General features: G+C 37.3%; 1 protein-coding gene across 3 annotated transcripts; it reads left to right on the forward strand.

Annotated features, from left to right (window-relative positions):
- The first annotated feature begins 359 nt into the window (after positions 1-359).
- LOC108376111 (sodium-independent sulfate anion transporter) lies at positions 360-15,852 on the forward strand. Of its 3 annotated transcripts, none has more exons than XM_017632291.1 (11): positions 360-623; positions 9,329-9,505; positions 9,578-9,782; positions 9,842-9,927; positions 10,444-10,584; positions 12,018-12,272; positions 12,349-12,699; positions 13,064-13,237; positions 13,300-13,447; positions 13,520-13,699; positions 15,529-15,852. In XM_017632291.1, the coding sequence occupies exons 2-11, from the start codon at positions 9,341-9,343 to the stop codon at positions 15,603-15,605; spliced, it is 1,782 nt and encodes a 593-aa protein (XP_017487780.1). In that variant the 5' UTR covers positions 360-623; positions 9,329-9,340; the 3' UTR covers positions 15,606-15,852. The 3 variants fall into 3 exon arrangements, with proteins under 3 accessions (XP_017487780.1, XP_017487778.1, XP_017487779.1); XM_017632289.1 differs by lacking the exon at positions 360-623 and adding an exon at positions 2,858-2,939; XM_017632290.1 differs by lacking the exon at positions 360-623 and adding an exon at positions 2,862-2,972.
- Positions 15,853-16,741: the final 889 nt, after the last annotated feature.

Genomic DNA, 16,741 nt, shown 5'->3' on the forward strand with positions numbered 1-16,741 from the left:
TGAAATGTTTAAATCATTTTTGAATTACTGACGTCAAAGTGAAAAACTAAAAACACAATTTTACAATATTTGGCTCATGGTTACGCAAATATATTGACTTTTGTGGGTAAAATTTTCTATCACACGGTGTTATATGTATAATGAGCTGGACATTTATAAAAAAATATTAATTATTTAATAAAAAAAATAAATATAGCCAATAGTGGTCAAGAAAAGTAGTTTCTTATTTGCCAAGAATCCCGGGATTTTCGGGACCTAAAAAAGGCCGAAGATTAACATTCCTAGTATGTATGTAGTATGTATAAATGTGCACGTGAGTTCACATCCCAGCTATCGATCTTGATTATATGTATGTGTAGTTGTTTTTTCATTTTGGCGTATCTCATGTGGAAACCGCATTCATCTAGTTTGTCTCTGTAGATTTATCCCCAAAACGTGATCGCAAACCGGCAAAAGAGAACAGAGCAACTGAACGTGCCAAAGCAGGTCAAACTCTGGCGTGCGCTCTAAATTTTTAATTTAACTTCAACGAACACAGAAATCACAGTCACAATGCGAGAAGGAATCGGGGGGAAAAACGAGAGCGAATCTGACACAGTGGGTCAGATCAGTAGGCGTAAAAAGGAAGTGGAATGCCAAAATAATTAACATACTTACGTAGATTATCGTCCTTTGAGTACATCCGCATCGGAAAAAAGGTACTTTGCTGTTCAGAAAAATGTTTTAATCAAAATAAGTAAATGTCCTATCTCTCAATTGGACATAAAATATTACTAAATAATTAAAAACTATTGACAAATACCGCATCGCAGTGACGCACAAATGGATAAATGTAAAAAAAATCAAGAGGTCGTAATTTGTTGAAATTTTACCCCTGCAGGTATTATTTACTTCACGTTGATATCAAACATGAAATAGGATTTTGTACCGTTTACCTGTTTGGAAAACTCCGGGTTTGTGGTACCGATTACCAATTTTGAGAAAAGCGGAGTAGTCACGCCTATTTTTTTATTATGGTCATTTCAAAAATGAAATCGCATTTTTTGTACCTGTCGCACTTCAATTGGGAACCCACTTTATACACTATTTTGATATATTCATGAGTAGAGAATATGTAGTCGAAATCGGCCAAATAACCAATCAATTATCGTATAACGGTTATTATGAAAAAAACTGATATATAGGGAGATCTTTACGCAAAATACTATAATTTTTTTAAATTAAAATAATCGGCCGACTCAGAATTCGCATTCTTCGAAATTGGTAACCGGTAGGAAAACCTCGAGTTCATATTTTGAATAACCCTAATCAATAAAATAGGCGTGACCACTCCGCTTTTCGCAAAATTGGTAACCGGTGCTAAAAACCCGGAGTTCTCAAAATAGGCAACCGGTACAAAAACACCGATTGAATTTTTGAAATAAACGTGAAGTAATTCCTGTAGGAATAAAGAGTTTCAACAAAATACGATCACTTTTATTTTTCTATATTTGTCACCATTGACTGGGGCTCGAGTTTGTCTTCTCCACAATTTTAGTGCTGCTACTATTCAGTGTAATGGAAAAGTGTTCCCTATATAACTAAAGCACGTTCTCGACATCGGTCACTAGGTCGCCACGGTAGTTCTTACATTAGTTTATTCTAGTCTTGAAACCTTCCGTAAGTTGCCTCTCTCCCAGCAAAAAATTTGCGGGTGTTTTTCCTGTCGGCCAGCATTTTATGCTCTTCGCACTCGCGTTTTTGCGGCAAATATGTCTCACTCTTCAGCTCCTTATAACAATTCCGCATGGCATTGGTTTTTTCACAAGAATTTCGAAGCACATTTAAATTCTGTAGGTAAAATTAGAAAAAATCTACATGAAGAAATAGCTACATTCATTCTTTTTCAGTACTATGGAAGACTAAAAATCTTTAAGTCGTGAAAACTTTACTGCTAAAGTCAGCATTTTGTAATGCTTTGACTTCGGCAAATAAATTCGAACAAGAATAAATACGTTACAAAGCTCTCCTAACCAACAGTAACAACTTCATGCAAAATTTCCGTCTTAAACTACCGTTCTTGCTGTGTTGCACGCCTTCGTAAAAGGGAATTAAAGACTTCATGACAGACATGTTTTTAGAATTACTTCCAAGTGGAAAAAGAACCGTGCGATGCTATAAGTATATTTTGGAAGCAACCAAGTCCGACTAGGATGTGGTTCCTGTGCAATGTCGGATTGTTGTGCTCTTTGAGAAAAGGCGAGTGGCGAATGCTTTGGGCGTCGGTTGTGATTGCAGCTATTCGACGTTGAGCTTTCCTCGCATTGTTGGACGCACATTTTTTGCTAGACAGAGGCGGTTTCTATCTTGGCTGCCGCAAGAAAGTGATCCAAGTCCATGTTTGGACCTCAGAGTGTACGTACGTCTAAAACACTGAGAGCGTGCCTTCCGTCTATCACAACATGATCGATTTGGTTTCCCGTTTTTCGATCTGGACACAGCCAAGTAGCTTAATCTCGGATGAGATGAGGCCATAGTTTGCTTTCCATTGGAAGGGGTTTTTTACGTGGGAGGGGGTGGATTCTTAACCGGATACACGTCTATATAGCGAGCCGCTTACTCCAAGACAGAGGAAAAATTGCAGCCGCTATAGACTTTAGTGAGCCCTGAGTGTATGATGTAGAATGCAACGAAAATCATCTATGTTTTATAAGACTGACCCACCAAAAGGGGTGGCCTTGTAATTATATGTAGTATTTAGTAGATATGTCCCACTGTACATACATAATTCAATCGATTCGATACTTTCGTTGATAACGTACTATTTAGTTGGCGAGGCTTGAGCCGGTTGCCGGCATACTGTGTTCGCTCAGTGTTTAAGGTCGATCAGTTTTTGATTTCATTTAAACGTTGACGGACGTTCTAAATTTCGAGCTCGCTAAAGGGGCTAAAAGTGTTGGGTATAACGCATTTTACATAATTTTAATAAACATGTACATATTTTGATATATATACATACATACATATACGCTGGTAGACAAAAAAAAAATACTATGGGTATTCATGGAAATGCGTAAATGCCTCGTTACCTAAAAATTAAGTGCCATAAAGAATTTGTGCCTATTAAATATTGATTAATTATTTCAGAAAGTAAACAGCTAAAGAAAGTGCTATAAAACCCAGTTGCGCTAAAATTGATGGCAATGAGCAACAGGCAAACAAACAAATATAAAGAAATACATATCAAAGCCTTCACCTAAAAATTGTAAACAGTAGTTAAACAAATTATGTAGTGGCAAACACTTGTGCAAATTGTAATCGTAAACAAATATAAGGAATAAACAAATATCGCCTTTCTTAATCGTAAAAAATTATGAATGCTTGCTTTTGTACTAGCGCTACTACAGAAAAAATGCTGTGCATACTAATTTAAACGAAAAATTAGATGTTAAAATGTGTACGGAAGAAATTCGTATTCATAAAGAAATTTCACTGGCAAGTGACAACTGGTTAAATATTTGTGTACCCATTTGTGATGAATTCAAAAATACCTTAAAAGGATGCATTTCAAAGGGAATAGCAAAAAATAAACAAACAATTCAGCTGAAATGCTACGATTGTAATATGTATACTATATGTGTTTGAATATCAAGATAAGATACTTTACCTCAAAATTTCACTAAGTTAGTAGTTCTACTTCGGTGCTGCAAGTCGTTTCGTTACAATACGAAAAAATTCTTGTTTTCTTATTAAAAGTGCCTAGCAAGTGTACAATCAATAAGTGCCGTTTTCACAGGGACGAGTTAACTCACATTCGGCAGTTAGCTATAGATTTTCATTACAAAAATTTAAAGTTAACTGTCGAATGTGAGTAAAGAATTTTTTTTTTTTTTATTGAAAGAGTATTCAATTATGTATGTGAAAATTGTGATTAAGTAAAACTTTTTCCTTACTAAACAGAATTTTAAAGCGCGAAAAATACAAAAAAAACTTTAAAAAAGTATAAGTTCGGACGAAGCCCAAGTTTATGTACTGGACGCTCGTATTAAATTTGGTGGTTTCACCATTCTGTAAACTGCGTGATAAGCAAGGTCGTTTTTCCCCGATTTAAAATATTTTCGACAGCACCGTGCGTCAGTCAATTTTAGACACGAGCAAAAATCAATAAATTCTGCGTTTTTAGTTTTTCTCTCTGGCGTCTTGATTATTTTTTATAAGGATTTTGAAATTTCTAGTTACTACTAGAAAATTACTTAAAACATTCAGTGCAATAACACTAGAGTATCAAACAAGGGAGACAATTCTGTAGCATTAAAATGGATTAAATTTTTAGGTACTTAAGAACGAATATGTAAAGAAAATGTCCTTGTTAAAATTTTATTCATAAATTTCCTTGAAAATGTCCAGTATTTATTTTTTTGAAAAATTTTTGGTCTCTGGTCTATACAGCCTTTTTATCACTCGACGCTTGACCATATCCATTGAATGATGCAGACTAGATTCTAGGCTATAGTAGAATCGTCCCATTTCTTCTGCTTGCGTTTCTCTACCAGTTGCCAAGCCTTCGAATCTCCGGGATCGATCTGTCAGACTTGGCCATGCCCGTTTGCCAGTGCAGCATTTTTGGACGGGAATTAGAACGGATTTCTGCCTAACGTCCGGTGGGTAAGAAGCGAGCAACAGTGATTGCCTTGGAAAACTGACGTTCGTCAATTAGAAACTCGCTTAGTATGAGGAGGGTGGTGAAGGTACTCTTGCTAACTTCCGCGAAGCTGTAGATCGTCGAATCATTTACCTGCTGTGCCAAATCGTGTCACCGCTGATACTTTGGTTGTCTGCCAAAAAACGTGATGCCTCCTAAAGCCACCAGAGAAAAAAAAAGCTTTTTTCTTCTAAATAACGCATCAATGCCAGGATGAAATCCTTCTAGGTAGCGCGAGAGGCAGGGGGATTTTAATCGGTTAATATTTCGGACTCGCATGACCGTATGGAAATACCGTGACATTCTGGTGTGATATCTCTACAGGTGATATCTGCATCGATGAGACGGTGTGATTTGTGAAGAACCCCAAGCCACCGTTTTGTCTCGCTTACGTTCCAAATCTGTTTTTGGAATTGCGGCCGACACACGAATCTGTCTTCACGATCTTACTCTGCAGCTCGTTGCAGTTAAATGGTAATATATTCGTCTGTTTCGGGAGGTTTTATTCCGATGCAGATTTTGCCTACCTTGCTGCTGTGGGAATGCTGCTAGGTGACGATTACGGCTACAAAGCTCTGCGACGAGGGTTGTCCACTCGCGTATGGTGCACAGGCCACAACCAAACCGAAAGTGTCACCAGCCAATATATGCAATATGAAGTCACATTACGGTATATTCTAATCTGACACAGAGAACAGATATTGTGAGGGGCCAAGAATTGCTGGTTAGTCTTCAGACAGGAGTTGGAGTGGGATGAAAGTTGGCGATGGGTGGAAAGGCGAAGTAGTTGCGTTCCTCGGGTGAGCTTTTTAATGCCATGTATGCACCTTGTTGGGTAAAAATAGCTATGGGCGTGATGTGCTCACTGACGGCGTCACAACAGTATGTTATCCAGGACTAAGGAGTCTCTCGGCTTGAGCACGTCTCAAGATGGGGGTTGTTAATATATACAGTATTAGATGCTGAAACAACGGCCCCAGTAATTCCAGTGTGGGATACTGACTGTCACGGTAATACGTAATCAGTGGAAGATATATCTGGCTAACGCTTGTAACTTCCTTTGTAGTTCTTTACTTCCTACTTTAATTAGCTTTTTACAGTACAAGTGTTTTGACTCATTGTCCTGCAAAAATTGTAGTTTAATAGTTGTTGACTAGTAATAGCTAGTGTCTATTAATTCTTTTTATCATTTTCTATATTGTTATCAACAAATTATGCAAAATAAATGTCTGGCCGTATGACGATTGTCTATTGTACTTTTATAGAGATAATGTGTTTTTAATTAACTTTGATGTGCATCTCATGCTACGTTTGTGCATTATGTCTACCCAGTTATAATCAACATCAGTAAATTCAAGCCACATGCAAAATCACCTTCTCAAACCGAGTTGAAAAGTGTACTCGTTTAGTTAAGGTTAATCTGGCCGGTGTTGTGGTACACACATAGATCGGTAGGTCCTTAGCGTTGTCAATTAGAGTTCGATTTTAGGCGTCAAAGTAGACATCACAAAGGATGTCAACGCTTTTTGCGAATTTCTGATCTACTTTTGGGATATCCTCTAAGTTCTCGAATTAATAGGCTCCTAAGCATTTTAGTTGTGTTTTTAACAGTGCGGGCTTCGCAATAGAAGATGATATAAGGTTTAACTGGTCTTCCGCTCGTGTCACTTCCTGCATCTGTCCACGTTATTGATACCCATTCTTAGTACATGGGCAGCCCCCAGGATATGCCCCGTTAACAATCCGGAAGCAACTCTGCAATCTTTCCTTTATAACCGTCTTATTAAGAAGCGAGTATGGTTAGTTTGGCTGCTTTCGCACATAATTTTTCTGCAGCCTATCAATGGCTTCCCGACTGCAAAGGCCGTCTACGTACGTATAAGTTTGCTTTTGAGTTGATTCCCGTTTCCGCGTAGGCTAGCTCTGCTGTTATTATAGCGAAAACTGCTTAAATCTCCTAGGACCAGCGATAAATCGGGGATAAATCAAAATTTTAAATTCAAATCGTGATTTTTTTTTATTTTTTTAGTTAAAAAAAACAACAACTTTCTAAAAATGTTCATTAATTTCAACTTAAACAAATTTTTCTTTCTAAAAGATTTTGAATCAAACTCATAATTTGTTCCTATAAAAACTATTTCTTTCCAAAACATTTTTTTGTCCAAAAATAATGTATTCTAAAATAAAATTATTCTTTTTGATGCATGGTAAATTTTGACAATTTTGATACATATTATTTTTCTAACAAGTAATTTTTCATACATGATTCTTTTCATAAAAAATCTTAAGAATTATATTTTTTAACCAAAATGATTTTTTCATAAAACCACCGAAGAGTGTTGGGCTACCCACTTAAACCCAAACTCCCACCGCCCGTGCAAGAATCCCGCTTCTGCCACCGCAATTCTGCATGTCTTCAGATGCAGCAACGCGCTGCTAGAGCCTCGGGGCTGATCTTTTGTAGGGGCGTTTCATTTGAGTGTCCTCAGTAGACATCCGTCCTCTCGTTCTCTCCGAATTTCACGTATATATTGCAACTGCTTCCCACTTATCTGCATGGAGCTCATTACCCAAATTATGTTGTTCGGAGTTATGTCTCCGTATCTTTCTTCCAACATTCTGCGCGAAATCAAGAAGTGTTCGCAAGTGAAGACTGTATGGTGCACGTTATCTTCGACGTTTCCATAGAAGTGACAGAACGGTGAGTCCACCATTTCCTTTCTATGAAGATATTCTCGGAAGCAACCATGGCCGGTGAGGAATTGCGTCAGGTAGAAATCGACTTCCCCATGCGGTCTGTTCAACCATGTTTGACCTTTTGGGCTCGCATTCCAGGTTTGTTGCCACTGTTGGATTAGTTGCTCGCGCGCCCTTGCCGCAGCAGCTGCTCGACCTATCTCGGCACTGAGATTGTAAATATCTTTTCGCTCGTAAGCAAGTAGCTCAATTCGCATGACGCCAGAAATAACTAGAACCGCGTCCGCGGACACCGTACGGTATGCAGAAGCAATGCGTAGTGCCCCTCTGCGCTGGACTGAAAACATTTGAATCCGGTATTTTTTGGTTTTCCATGTGTCGGCCCATAGTTCTGCCTCGTACAGGAACACCGACTGGACTGCTGTCATCAGAAGTTTCCTGCGGCATGGGTTAGGGCCGCCCACGTTCGCCATCAGCCGGCTTAGAGCCACCGTGCTCTGCGCAGCTTTTTCACATACTCCATGGATGTGTTCCCAGAATGTGAGTTTGCCGTCAAGCTTCACCACTAGGTATTTTTTAGACCTAGAAGTTGTCACGAGTTGAGGTCCGACCATCTTGTTTATAATTGTTGGGATCCGTTTCCTGGTGAGTAGCACGATCTCTGTTTTGGCTGTAGCCAATTGCAGACCGTCATCGCTCATCCATCCACTGACGCTACGCATGACCTGGCCTAGCTTGAGCTGTGCTAGCTGGACGTTTCTTGCTGTTATGACGGCGGCCACGTCGTCCGCGAAAGCGAGAAGGAAGGCGCTCTCCGGCATTTCCGTGCGCAACAGACTGTCATACGTGGCGTTCCAGAGGTCCGGGCCAAGTACAGACACCTGTGCCGCTTCGCCGATTATACGTATCCTTCTCTGACCTTGTGTTGCGTCGTACACAAGCCAACGGTCTCTGAGGTAGTCCCGGATCATATCTAGCAAGTATGTTGGAACCTTGAATTTACGCATCCCGGTAAGAGGGTATTGACCAGGCCTTCTAGCGACATCTTTTTTTATATCGGTAGAAATCTAAACTGGTGTGCATAAACGAGTTTTCAGATGAAACTGTTGTTACAATAATAACTACGTATGTTTGTACATATGTATGTATGTTAACTTCTATTGAATGGAACAATATAAATAGAATTTAATAAGCGAAAATTACTGCAGTAAAATATACAACAATGGATAAACACATATTATTGTCATACAATGGAGACAGTTTCAGAATTTTATTCCATTCAAAGCCGCTAAAAAAAATAATTGGAGCTCAGCAGCTCAACATGCGCACTTGAGGAAAATTACAGAGATGATCATTTAAAAATAGTATTAAATTTCTGTGCACGCAGAATATATGTATGTATGTACATTACGGTGCATCACTCCCCATAAACAAAATATCGGGACTGTCCATGCGTGTTTCCATTTGAAATATAAAATGTATTCCATTTTAAGACTTACGCTTAAATATTTCGGTAAAATATTAAGACTTAAACGAGCAGGACGTATCTCAAAATACCTTAAAAATCGATTTATTTTTGAAAATATAAAAAACGGCCTGATAAAAAATTAATGAGCTGATAGAAAGAAGAGTTTAAGCTTAAAACTCTAAAAATGTTTAAAAATTAAAATAATGGAGTTTTTGGGAATTATTTTCAAATCGGCCTAGCTCTCGTTAATCTTAAAAAATTTTCCGAAATATTTTGGCGGTAGTCTTAAATATAATAAATAATTCCTTCGGGAAAATCGTTACTTTTTTTGTGGTGCAAACTAATGTACATACATACATATATGGCCTCCTGTAATTAAGTATCTATCTATTATTAACAAATTATTTGTAACTATGTGAATAAATGTGAATAAAATTGTTGTTAAAAAAATGTTTTCATTACCTAACAATTTTTTATTTCAGTTTTATTGAGTCATGCGACCGATCGATTTCGCTTACCGACTGCTACCGGGCATCAAATGGTTACACGGCTATACGACGCAGGATGCCGTGGCTGATATGATTGCAGGCATTACAGTGGGTCTAACAGTGTTACCACAGGGTTTGGCCTATGCGACGCTCGCTGGGCTGGAGCCACAAGTGAGCGCTGCGAGTGTTACCTAAATACGCACGACTATCTAATGCATAGAAATTTAATTTCAATATTTTTAGTATGGACTCTATTCTGCATTTATTGGCGGCATTGTGTATGCCTTCTTGGGCAGCTGTCGACAAGTCACCATCGGTCCCACAGCTTTGCTGGCGCTAATGACTAGCCGGCATACAAGTTTCGGGTTGAATTCAGGTCCAGCTTATGCGATATTGCTGTGCTTGATCTCTGGAATTGTTGAGCTTCTAATGGCTGTGCTGCGCTTAGGTGTGTGTATGGTTTTTTATGAATTATGTGACAACTCTCAATTTCATATTTTCTTGTAGGCGCACTGGTTGATTTAATTTCACTGCCAGTTACCGTCGGTTTCACCTCAGCAACGGCGGTTATTATTGGCACCTCCCAGCTGAAAGTAAGTACATACGTACATTAGGGTGCATACAAAAATAACATAAAATATCAAATCTGTACTATTTTTCCATCGGAATTATAAAATGTATTATATTTTAAGACCTTCGCCAAGATATTTCGGGAAAACATTAAGACTTAAGTGAGTTGGTCCGATTTGAACATCACTCCAAAAATCTTATTATCTCCATTCCGTTGGTAAAATGTTCTACGATTTTTATGCAGACCTTTTGAGTTTAAACTATTATGTCATCTGAGTTGATTTTTTTGGAAAATATATTTAAAAAAATTAATTTGATTTATAAATTTTTTTGAGGTATTTTCACATAATTCCTAATATTTTTTCGAAATATTTCAGCAGATTTCTTAAAATAGAATACATTTTATAATTATGTTGGAAAAAACTGCGCCTTTTTTTGGTGATGCACCCTAGCGTACATACAAACATGTATGGTGGAGAAGTTTTCATCCCTTTTGAGATGTGGCAATATTTTTACTAAGGCTCTCTTTTAATTTTTAGGGCCTACTGGGCATTCGTGGTGGTGGCGGTGGTTCCGGATTTTTAAATACAATGAAGTCCGTCTTTATGAATTTAGACAAAATACGCTATGGCGATTTTACGTTAGGCATAATTGCTATTACCGTCTTGCTACTGCTGAGGGTAAGTAAATTGTAGAATTTGAACTCCAGAATGTTTTAGTTTTAATTTGAATTTACTTTATTGTAAGCAGAATATAGAGTGTGCTAGACCGCATAGAGTTATTAAACCAAACACAGAATACTTTCGAAGTATTTAGTTAAGGCTTCGTTCTGCGGGCCCAGATTCCTTTGTCTGGTTTGCGCAGTATTTAAATGATAGAACAGTTTTATTGATAAAATTGTCTCCTCCGAACATAACTCTGCCGGACAAAAACTTTCAAAACAAACTACTTTTCGTTCGGAGACGCCGTAAAATCGTAGGTATGACAAGATAGACTCCATTATTGGGGTATGAAATATCAAAATGATACTCGCAGATGACTTTCTCGACCGTCGGCTAGCAATAGCAACTTCCGACTATGACCCTTTTAGAAATAGTTCCTCATGAGGAAAAATTTTTGAACGGGACAAGCTCTAGCTTCCTCCAGTTGTACGTAAATACATATATCAGCATGAAGGCACACAACTTTGATTAGTGAGGAAAAATATATATGTATATCTGATTCCGTCTAAGTTAGGTCTGAATAATGTGGCCAGGTATTTAGTGGTACCAATATGGGTGCCGAGCACTTAGTTTCCCATGCGTCCGATATCTCGGGCCTGTTCGAGGCACGTAATAAAAGCGGCATTACTGCCGCCCAAATGACAACACGTTGCTAGAAATTCACACCGAACGTGATACTTTAATAATTCGCACAACAGTGCGGTTGTGATTGCAACTCAAACAAGCCCCTCTTCTCGGCTGTAAGGGAAGTTCGTGCCAAGATCTTTAGACCCCAGTTTCTGGCAAAGCCAACACAGCTGAGGAGAAATTTTTGCAATGATTCCACCGCATCTCAAAAAAGATGGGAAAATGTTCAGACATAGTATTCGTCTCACCGACTAAATTTCAAGCGGAAAATCGAGAGTTGCGGGTTTTCGTGCAGTCACAGAACCAGCAAAATGCACTCACGTAAGTCCTCTCTGTCCAAGCTCGTCCGTAGGTACGCCGATCTGAGCCAAATTCACAGGCACCTAGCCAACTCAACTGCCTTACAGTTTTCTGATCCATCACTGTGACCTGCTGCCTATTTAAATCTAAGTTGAACATATTTTGACGTAACCGAAAAGTCATATATTCTCAGATTCATTTTGTGTGCACCGTTAGCGATCTCTGGTTGCCGCTTGACTTTGGCATCACATAGTCGAGCAGCCAATTAACTGCAAGCTCTTTGCAGTGGCGGGTACAGGGGACTAGCGAAGTCTGTTCCAGGTGCTTCACGATTTGCAGGAAGTCGCTCGCGGTTGCCAACTCCAATGAGGCTTATTATTGGCTAAAACATATTTTCCTGTAAATCCTGTACAGGGCTAATGCTTTGAAAAAAATTTGGACATACAGTTAATCCTTATTTTCAGAAACTAAAAGATGTTAAAATCCCCGGCCGTCGCATACTAAGCGGCACAATGTGGGTAATTGCGACTGGACGAAATGCGCTGATTGTGCTCATAGCCAGCGTTTTAGCATATAATACATGTGAAACACGCGAGTCTTGTGTCTTCGTATTGACAGGCAAAGTGAAGAGTGGTTTTCCAGATGTCGGGCTGCCCAAATTCCACACAACAATAGAGGCAGCAAATGGTACTGCAATCGAACAGGACTATGTGGATATGGTAAGTGACTATACTAAAACAACAAGCGCTTGCTTTAAAGTACTGAAATACATATTTTTAATTTTTTTCTTCACAGTTCAAAGAACTTGGTCCCTCGATGATTATATTGCCCATAATCGCCGTGCTGGGTAATGTTGCCATATCGAAAGCTTTCAGCAGCGCTGGCATAAGTCCTACTCGCGAATTGATTGCGCTTTCGCTCTCCAATGTGATTGGTTCGTTCTTCTCTTCAATGCCGGTGACGGGTTCTTTTTCACGCAGCGCTGTAAATCATGCGAGTGGCGTGCGTACACCCATTGGTGGTTTCTATACTAGTGCGTTGGTGCTATTGGCGCTTGGTTTGCTGGCGCCTTACTTCCAATACATTCCAAAAGCTGCATTGAGCGCGGTTATCATATCAGCGGTGATATTTATGATCGAATTTGAGGTGAGTGGGGTGAAATAGACTGTTTGGAAACCGGGCGTTTCTCGGAAACCAAGAGAGGTTTCTATGACGTATTAGCAGGCAGAACGTGGGACTGAGTACGAGCCAATCGCGTATTTAACATGCACCGGGGGATAACCGACTTATAGCTTTGGAGAAGGCTCTTTTCCGGTGATGGACATTGACGCGGGCTCGTTGGGAGTCCTTCGACTTAAATAAAAACTGAAAAAAAAAAAATCAAAGCTTGAATATACTTTTCACATGAATTTTAAAAGTTCTCAAAAACTTATCAGTTTTTAAGGTTTTCGCAGCATTTTTCTAGTTAAAGCCAAATATCTCTAATGCTGTTTTATTCTTTTCCCAACAGGTCATCAAACCTTTGTGGCGCTGCAGTCGTCGCGAATTGCTGCCCGGTGCCATAACATTCGTTGTGAGCTTAGCCATTGGTGTCGAGATCGGTTTACTGTTGGGCGTTGGGGTAGATGTGGCATATCTGGTGTATCGCGCTGCCCGTCCAGCACTTAGTGTCTCCAAATTACGAGTAACGTAGCCTTAAAGAATACTGTATTCGCGAAATGTAAACTTTCATTCTAACTATTTCAGACCACTAACGGTATTGAGTATATTCTCATGCGCCCGATACACAGCTCACTCTACTTTCCAGCAATCGAGTGGGTACGCACTGGCATTTCAAAGGCTGTGGCGATGCATGGCATTGCACCAGTGGTGCTGGATTGCGCTAATATGCATGGTAAGCAATATTCATAGAGTTTTGATCTAAACAAAAAAGATGAATGTTGAACGAAATTTTCCACCTACGCAGAACTCGATTTCACAGCTGCGCGCGGCATGGGCGCGGTGAATAAGGAGTTGGCAAATAGTTCTGTGCCACTATTTTTCATGAAAGCTTCCAAAGAAATCTGCATTATACTAAAAGAGTCTACAAATTGTGATTTTGCAACTATACAATCGCCGGATGATTTAGAATACATATTGGATAATAGTAAGTAAAGTGCAAAGAAATAACTTTGATGTTCGTCAAAGTCAAATCTAACTACAAATTTCGAAGTTCGTGAGTATGTGCAACAGGGTGGTACAAAAATGCGTGTTAAAAAAAGTAAAGAACGAATGTATATTTTATATAGAAACAAACAGTTTTTCATGAAACTGGTATAGAATTCTTAAAATTCAATCAAATCAATCTCGAAAAACTCTGTTTCTCTTCAGAGGACTGTTGGTAATAATACCCAATTGTTTACTTTAAATTTTTTTAATACTAACGATGGGTCACGACATCGCGTTTTTTTGGGGTTTTTGGAGGACCTATAGAAAATAGTTAATATTAAAAAATCCTTACTAATCCTTAATTCTTAATCCTTAATACTTGATTTTAAAAATGCGAAAGTGAGTTTGTTTATTTGTTACGCTCTCATGCCTTAATTACTCAACCGATCATCATGAAATTTAGTACACTGATGTCATTTAGCTCAACTTAAAATACAGGATAGATATAATCTCGAGTATACAAGGGGGCGTGGCACCTCTCATATAAATGAAAAAGTTGTGTTTTGAAAATAATTTGAAAAGGGCTGCCACCTGTTTGAAGTAAAATTTAAATTAATAATTATGAATTTGAAAAATTAAAATATGCGTGTCAAACGAAAAATTGTTAAGAAACCTTTTGTTTCAACATTTAGAATATTATTGAGGCATTTTACTATGGTTTCCACCCGTTTAAAAATTAAATTCAAATAAATTAAATGAATTGCTGCAATATGGGTGTCAATCGAAATGTTTTTGAAAAGGGTTTTAGCTCTTAATTATATGGAGGACTATTGCCACCTGTTTGAAAAATCAAATTCTACTTGAATTAAGGGGATTAGATAATTGGAATATGTATCACACAATGGGTGTCAGACCAAAGAGGTTTAATAAGGTTTTAGTTGGAAAATATTTTGGAGAGGGCAAGCTGTTTTAAAAGTCGAACTTAAATTAATTATACTCAAATTACAGTGTCAAACGTAAGAGTGTTTAGTAATGTTCAGCTTGAACATGTTGAATCTTCTGAGGTGTTTGAAGAGGGCTAACACCTCTTTTAAAACTAAATTCAAATATGTACAATTATATTATAAGTTAAATGAGTTATTACAATATAGGTATCAATCGAAAGTCTTGAAAGGGCTTCATTTCTAAGCTACAAATGCATAGCAGGGTTTACACATATTTGAAAGTTCAAATTCGAAGGAGGTTTAAAAAGGTTGCCAATTGTTCAGAAAGTTAAATTTAAACTTTTCAATAATTTTAATGAAGTATTACAATCGGTGTATCAATCGAAATGGTTTTTAAAAAAATTTAAATTCGCCTGTGCTCGCATAGTTTCAGTATGTCAAGATATATTGAAATAAATTACACCTAATATAGTGGTTAAACAAATCGTTCGATATTATTAATTTTCGTAGTATTTTCCAAGAATTCTATACCATATTACTACATGAAGTTTCCTGAAGAAAACACGAGTTTTCCGATTGAAAAATATGGGCTTTCAAGAATTCTGTACTATTTCTGCGAAAATTTGTTTTTTCCCCCATATTAAAATCCTGGAAAATTTTAAACGCTTTGGGCGACCACTAAATATTTTTTGATTTAAAAAAAATAAACCCGGACATTTTTTTTTCGGTATAGAAAAATTCTAGGCGGTGAGAGCCTTAAAATTCAAACTTACTCTTTTCTTGGATCACCCTAATGCACAACTAAAAACTAACAAAGAATCCTACACTTATATATTATACATGTACTAACATCTGTTTTTTTTTTGTTTTAATCCTTTCTCAGCGTTATCGATCGATGATCATCGTTTGCAAGTTACCATTCCACTAATTTCTGCACAAACTAAACAAAATGGCGATTGATGACCGTGGCGGTCGTTTGTAGTGCTTTAGACATAAGTTTTTGAAGGTTATTTATAAATGTATTAGGTTATTACAATTTGAAAAACCCAATTGTGTTTAGATATTTTGAGAATTCTCTAAACGGAATTTTCTTAAAATGGTTGGCTAATGCTGTTATAAGTATTTTTACAAGTATGCAATCCCTTGCGTTTATAGATCAGTACATACATATCTATGAATGTAGATAACTATTTTATATTTTTTTGAAAACGACTCTTTTATTATACATATGTACATATGTATATAAGACTGCATCACTCCCCATACAAACAAAAATCGGTACTGTTTTTCCATTGGAAGTATAAAATATATTATATTTTAAGACGTCCACCAAAATATTGAAAAATATTAAGATTTAAGCGAGCTGGACCGATTTGAAAATACTCAAAAAAATGAAGTTTTTTATGAATAAAAAAAGTTTCTTAAAGATGTTTTTTGAATCCCCTCAAATGACAAAACGGTTTAGCTTAACAAATTTACATAAAAATACTTTTAAAAAATAAAAGAAAATTTGAACGGAATAATGGGATTTTTGATGCTGTTTTTTAACTTTTTTCAAAGATTGGTATAAGAAAAACTTGAATAACTGAACTAACCTCTTCCGATTTAGACTTGTGAGGCATCAGGGGAAAGGTATTTTCTCACCCTTTTTATTTCTTTGCTCATTCAAAAGATGAAAAAAAGGTATGATGAACGAATATCACTCAAAGTTGAATTAAGATGGCATTTGAAAAAAAAATGCTCACGAATGATTTTTTTTGCACATAAATAAAAATAATGGGAAATACCTTTCTACAGAGATCCCATAAATCTAAATCAGAACAGTTTTGGCCCAGTTATTTAAGTTTTTCGTAAATCAATCTTTGCAAAAACTAAAAAAAAACAGCATCAAAAATCTCATTATCACGATTCCGTGGAAACGATTTTTAAATATTTTTATGCAGACTTTTTTTAGCCTCATTTGTTTCGTCATCTGAGGAGACTTTTTTCAAAAAGTTCTTTAAGAAACTATTTGTATTCATAAAAAAACTCCATTTTTGGAGGTTTTTTTTTAAATCGGTCCAGCTCGCATAAATCTTAATATTTTTCCGAAATAT

Source organism: Rhagoletis zephyria, unplaced genomic scaffold (genome assembly GCF_001687245.7).
Source record: "Rhagoletis zephyria isolate East Lansing unplaced genomic scaffold, Rhagoletis_zephyria_1.1 Rzeph_scaffold_09909, whole genome shotgun sequence".
NCBI classification, from domain to species: Eukaryota; Metazoa; Arthropoda; class Insecta; order Diptera; family Tephritidae; genus Rhagoletis; species Rhagoletis zephyria.

Excerpts from the sequence above, each read along its gene's own strand:
- LOC108376111 (XM_017632291.1), top strand. The coding sequence starts at position 9,341 with ATGCGACCGATCGATTTCGCTTACCGACTGCTACCGGGCATCAAATGG. Across the intron at positions 13,238-13,299 it reads TTAGTGTCTCCAAATTACGA|ACCACTAACGGTATTGAGTA; the intron begins GTAACGTAGCCT and ends TAACTATTTCAG. Across the intron at positions 13,448-13,519 it reads GGATTGCGCTAATATGCATG|AACTCGATTTCACAGCTGCG; the intron begins GTAAGCAATATT and ends CCACCTACGCAG.